The sequence below is a fragment of the Lolium rigidum genome, chromosome 3 (assembly GCF_022539505.1).
Source record: "Lolium rigidum isolate FL_2022 chromosome 3, APGP_CSIRO_Lrig_0.1, whole genome shotgun sequence".
Classification (NCBI taxonomy): Eukaryota; Viridiplantae; Streptophyta; class Magnoliopsida; order Poales; family Poaceae; genus Lolium; species Lolium rigidum.
Window position 1 is genome coordinate 263,304,939 of NC_061510.1, and position 5,956 is coordinate 263,310,894.

At 47.0% G+C, this 5,956-nt stretch overlaps 1 protein-coding gene across 1 annotated transcript; it reads left to right on the forward strand.

Moving 5' to 3' along the window:
• The first annotated feature begins 4,394 nt into the window (after positions 1-4,394).
• LOC124696468 (MYB-like transcription factor 4) lies at positions 4,395-5,655 on the forward strand. Its single transcript, XM_047229196.1, has 3 exons — positions 4,395-4,564; positions 4,700-4,829; positions 4,917-5,655. Exons 1-3 carry the CDS (start codon positions 4,432-4,434, stop codon positions 5,503-5,505), a joined length of 852 nt encoding a protein of 283 aa, XP_047085152.1. The 5' UTR covers positions 4,395-4,431; the 3' UTR covers positions 5,506-5,655.
• The last annotated feature ends 301 nt before the right edge of the window (positions 5,656-5,956 follow it).

Sequence of the window (5,956 nt, forward strand, 5' to 3'; positions counted from 1 at the left end):
TCTGCTGGACAAAAATTTCAATACAGATCCCTGGGGACGAGAATTGGTCCGTTTCGAATTAGTCGTTCCATGCTGCCAAGTTTCTCATCTTGGACAGATTTGAATGTGTGAGTGCGAGAGGGAACCGGTGAGACAGCAGTATTCCATGCGAGCCAATTGAATGAAGCCTATGCTACCTACCTCCTGTTTTTCGAAACTTACCTACCTACCTGTCGATTTGGCCAAGCGTAGCAGCTCACATTCATTAGCGCCACCTTTACTTGCACCACCAGCCGCCTGCTTCTCCTCTCATCTCTTCTCTTCTCTTCTCTTATCTTCCTCCTAGAAATGCACATGGCCGGATGGACCGTGTCCACGACTCTACGAGCAATTCAAGTTATTACAGATTATAAGGATCACACTGCACCAAGGGGGAACTTAAGCAGAAAACAATAAGCAAATAATATCTATCCATTGTGTTACCTGCTAGTGTGCCGCTAAGTTGCTTGGCTGTAAATATCATCAACAACAACTCCATGCGCACATCAGATCGTAGAATCAACGACCGATACGATCAAAGTTGTACCAAAAGGAACAAGCACCTTGATATATATTTGTACCGTCCGTGCTGCCTCGTCGCCGGTCAGCACGGTGCAAAGCGATTGAATCACCGCACTTCCTTCCAATCTGCGGTCCGCGAGCCTGGGCGGACCTAGAGCAAAATCAACCGGGTGTCACTTAGTAAGTCACAAATATTTTTCACCTAGAGTTGGGGGTGTCACACACACTAAATGGATGAAATTTATCAAAGAAATAAATATTTACCGATCTTTCTAGGGGTGCAAAGCTGAAGCTGCAACTAAGGGAGCCAAGGACAAATCAACTTCATTTCCCAGGACTTTGGTCATACGTACTTGGGCTACCGGCCAGAGTTACGCCAAAGTAATTTTCATTGGCTACACATAGCGTTTCGACATTGTAGTCCATGAAAAGTGGGTTCATGCACCATGCATGGCAGACGCAGGGAAGACGACGATGCCAACTGCCAAGTGCCATTACTATGGAGGAGGCCCTGCATGCTTCCATCTCAACCGAGCTAGCTGGTCGCTCATGTGCATGGGCGGTGTTGGTGTAAGCAGAGAACAGAGAGTGAGGTAGGTGATGGATGCATTCAAGGTGCCTTTCCTTAGACAGAGATACTACCGGCCAGATCTTTGCTGCGATGGGGAGACTGGCCACACATCTGCAGCCAACAAGGAGGAGGGCAAAACTAACCTAACCTCTGGGAGTTATTTCTCACCAATCAATTCCCTAGCTACCCTGTTCCACATGAATCTGGTCTCGTCTTATCTTGTTCTTCTTCTCGGTAGATCCCCATCTGCTTGGATCGATGGATCATCCTTATGTGCACCACAACTGGAGAAACATGGTCTAAAAGATAAGTATCCAACAGCACTGTTCACATACTGTAAATATATTTTCTGCAAGATGAGAAAATAACTTAAATAATTGGAAAGACCTTATTTTCTGGAAGAGTTAGATAAGCTCTTTTAGTTGTTGAAATGTACATGTCTATTGTCACAGGCCACGCAGCACGAAAAGAGCATCAGTGAGGTTTCCTAACACTAAATCAAGGCTGGGAACGGTTTGCATGGATGGGACTCTGAGTACCGTGGATTATTTCTTTAAATAATCAGTATCACCACCAAACCCCTAATGAGTTCACAATTCTTAAGGATAATACGTACGCCATCCTTGGAGAATAAAGTGGACAGATGGCCTTTTGGTTAGAAAAGAAGAACCGCTAGCTGGGGCATAACCACGTATACTATATACTAGTATGCCATAGCACTGTGTACAGCATTTGTGTGGAGTACGTATCAAGACTACAGGAGTATAATCATGGAAAGTCCAAACTTCTTCACTAGACTTCGAATGAGATTTTAATCATGATTATGCAAATTGAGCATGAATTCTCCCATCGTCATATTTATATTCCATAAATATAGAATAAGAATGTGTTGTCCATTAGACTACTGACTAAAACTCAATTTCACAAGCATCGTCTAACATTTTTAATTTGCATGATTATTCCATTTTGTAACCACATACTGTATGTGGTACGTACAATCTGCAATTCAAACCCAACACATTTTGGCAGTTGGCATGTAACTCTAGTCTCTAGTACTGCTCCTAGTTATTAGTGTTGTAATAATGCCTGGGATCGAGTGGGACTTCCGATGCAAGCATGTACGGAACCCTCCTCCACCTTACCAGAAGCATGCGCACCAACCACGCAGCAAGGGGGAGACAAAGTAGTGGATCCCATTAATCAAAACAAGCGCTAGCACAAGTTGGTCCGTGCATATCAAGAGGGAGGGAGGGAGGGAGGACGAGAGCCGGGTAGCTCACCAAACCGATGGACAAGATTCTTCTTTCCCTTTCCTTGCTTCTTTTCCTTTCTTTGCTTCCTTTCATGCCCAATCGCCCACACAAAGACATGCCGCTAGTGCTCGGGATGGGCTGGTTTTCTAGAATCTTAGAAAGGAGGAGCTAGCATGGGATGCCTGAAAAATGTCGGTGAATAACTTAGGAAAAACATATGCACACGTTAATAGAGGTCTAGATAGACGAAGAGAATAAAGACTTTATAGACACATCAGTCACCATGTGCTTCTGATTTAGTGCTCCCCCAAAAAATATTGCTACGGAGTAATGTTAAAGTGTGATTGCGGAGGCATTAGATCTTGTTTCCAACTTGATCTTTTGGTTAGATGAAGCAACAACACTTTTGGAACAAAAAAAAGGCGTTGTTTGGTGTTCCTCCTTTGCATAACTCGGAATATTTAGAAATTTTAGTTCATTGGAGTAGTAAGCATGTTAGTTTGAGTTCAGATGTTAAACGCTAATAATAGACAAGATAGGATCCCCTGTATTGTCCCCTATATCTGCCTTATACGTGTGGCCTCAAATGCCATGTATAAAATATTGATTTGTACCTATGACTTGCATGGTTGCGTTGTCGTAATTTTATATTGTGAGACATATCACATATGCCAAGTCCAATAAAACCAATAATGCATATATATATTATTTTAGAACTAATCAATATGTAGATGCCATGTAAAGTCAATGCCATCAAAATCTACAACCAAGGTACCTACCCTCCTTGCTCTTCATGGCACATGCCCGTCTGTAGATAGTGCATCACGATGAAGTACGAAAAGAAGGCGTGCAACAGATGCTACTTGGATTAAGAAATTCTTAGTCATTTGATGTTCAAGAAATGTAGTACGTCCAAATACAAAGAATCGAATCACCACCGAACCACAAGTTCAATGTATAAAAATATAAAATATTGATTTATATATATATATATGACTTGCACCGTTGCGATGTCACCATTTTATAAGGAACTCTCGTGAGACATATCAAGGCAAGTCCAGTAAAATTCGATAATGGGCATAATTCTAGCACGAATCAACAATAATATATGCCATGCAAAGTCAATGCCATCGAAGCCTACATCCAAGGTACCTACCCTCATTTGATGTTCAGGACACATTCCCATTTCTAATTAGTGCATCACCATGAAGCATGAAAAACTGGAGGGTGTACAACCACATGTAAAAAAAAAGGTATGCAACAGACGATATGTTCCGGGGTGTTGCTATTCGCACAAGCTTAGGCAACAGAGGTAAAGAAACGGATTAAGAAATCAGATGGCAGATCGCCTGACCGTTCCTCAAAAAAAATTGCTCCAATCAAAAAATACGGATCAATAGTACTCCTTTTATGTTCTTCAGCTAATCTTTATAAAAAAAAAACAAGAAGTCAATCACCACCCAAAACCCCAAAGCGCCACAATCCAACCCCATTCCATTGGATGTGCTGCACCTACTAGCTAGCCAACTCCCCTCGTGTAGGCTCGCCGGGTACACCTACCAAGCATCCCTCCTCGAAAGAAAAACTAGTACTCGCAAAACAAACAGAACAAAACAAAACAAAAATAAAGGGAAAAGGAATAATAAAAAAACAAGAGAGGGAGGAGAGGGGAATAGGACAAGCGGCGGTGGATCGAGTAGAAGAAGCAGCAGCATGCCTACCTACCAAATCCAGGCCTAGGGCTTTGCAACCACTCGCCCCACCTCCCCCCTCTTCCTCTTCCCCTCTCATCGCACCAACTCGGTCAAATGGCCCTCAGGGATCCGCGTCAATGGGGGCCCTTCTGCCTCTCCTCCTCCTCGTATATAAAACCAACTACCCATCCACACACCCCCGCCTCTCCTCTCTCCTCCTTGTTCACAGAAAGCTCGCTCCCACACACACCACCACCGCTACCAACAACACACCGCTCCTCCTTTTCCTCTACAACAACAACAACATATATCTGTTATTACTCGGGTGCGGCGGATTTCGTATACGTACGTTCTTGCCGACGGCGGCGGCGGCATGGGGAGGTCCCCGTGCTGCGAGAAGGCGCACACCAACAAGGGCGCCTGGACCAAGGAGGAGGACCAGCGCCTCATCGCCTACATCAAGGCCCATGGCGAAGGATGCTGGAGATCCCTGCCCAAAGCCGCAGGTATAATATATCTTGTATTTATTTCTTGAGAGAGAGAACCCACCTCTACCTACGTGCTCAACCTAAACGGCCTGCCGGCTATGGCGGCGTGACGATTGGGAGTGACGTGTACGAATGTCATGCGCGGTGGTGCAGGGCTGCTGCGGTGCGGGAAGAGCTGCAGGCTGCGCTGGATCAACTACCTCAGGCCGGACCTCAAGCGGGGCAACTTCACCGAGGAGGAGGACGAGCTCATCATCAAGCTACACGAGCTGCTCGGCAACAAGTAAGATTATATTCTCTCTCTTTTTTTTCTGATCTCCGGGATGGGTCGATCGACGCTGCTGTTTCTTATCATGCCGTGCCTGCACAGGTGGTCGCTGATCGCCGGGAGGCTGCCGGGGAGGACGGACAACGAGATCAAGAACTACTGGAACACGCACATCAAGCGCAAGCTCCTCGCACGGGGCATGGACCCGCACACCCACCGCCCGCTCAATGCCATCGCCATGCCCGGACAGCAGCTCCGGGCCGCGCACGAACGACAACACTTTGCCGCCGCTCCAGGCGGCAGCCACCACCACTTCCAGCAGCAGCCGCAGCAGGATCTCTCCAGCTCCGCCGAGCCAGCCTGCAGCCACAGCAGCGAAGACGACGAGCCGTCCGGGTCCGGCGCCACGCCGCCGCCGCCGCCGCCGACAGGACGGCACCTCGGCATCGACCTCAACCTCTCCATCAGCCTCGCGCCCTACCAGGCGGAGGACGAGCCAGCGGTGAAGCAGGAACCCGCGAGCCACAATGCCGCGGTGTGCCTGTGCCTCAACCGCCTCGGGCTCCAGGGCGCCGGCGAGGGGTGCAGCTGCGGGGGCGCCGCCGCCGCTTCTTCCTCCATGCAGCAGCAGCAGCAGGCCAGCACGCAGCGCATGTTTAGATTCATCGCACCACTAGAGGGAGGCCAATAGTAGCACCAGTAACACTAGTAACAGTGACATCGGACATACTGCTCTTTTAACTAAAGACACACATGCTTAATTAATTAACTACTCCAGCTTAGTAGTAGCCTCTCTGTAACATGCATGTTCATGAGGAAATCTACTCTTTTCTCTGTTAAATTGCACCTAGCTAGCATATGAGCCAAAGCCGACCATGCATGCATCATCATCATCTAGCCAGGTGACATAGTTCATGACTGCTACTTTTTTTCCTTTAACCTGCAATCTCTTTCTTTTTGTGCGTACTGTAGGAAGTTCATCATATCCCACTAGATGAGATCTAATTAAGCATACCCTTGATTTTGGGAAGTTAGGCTCATCATCTAGGGAGGGAGTGAGTGCTGCACACTGATGAAAGTGAGAGTGAGTGCTGCTGGTGGTTATGGGAAGTTAGGCTCTTGAATGTCTGCGAGCACATGAC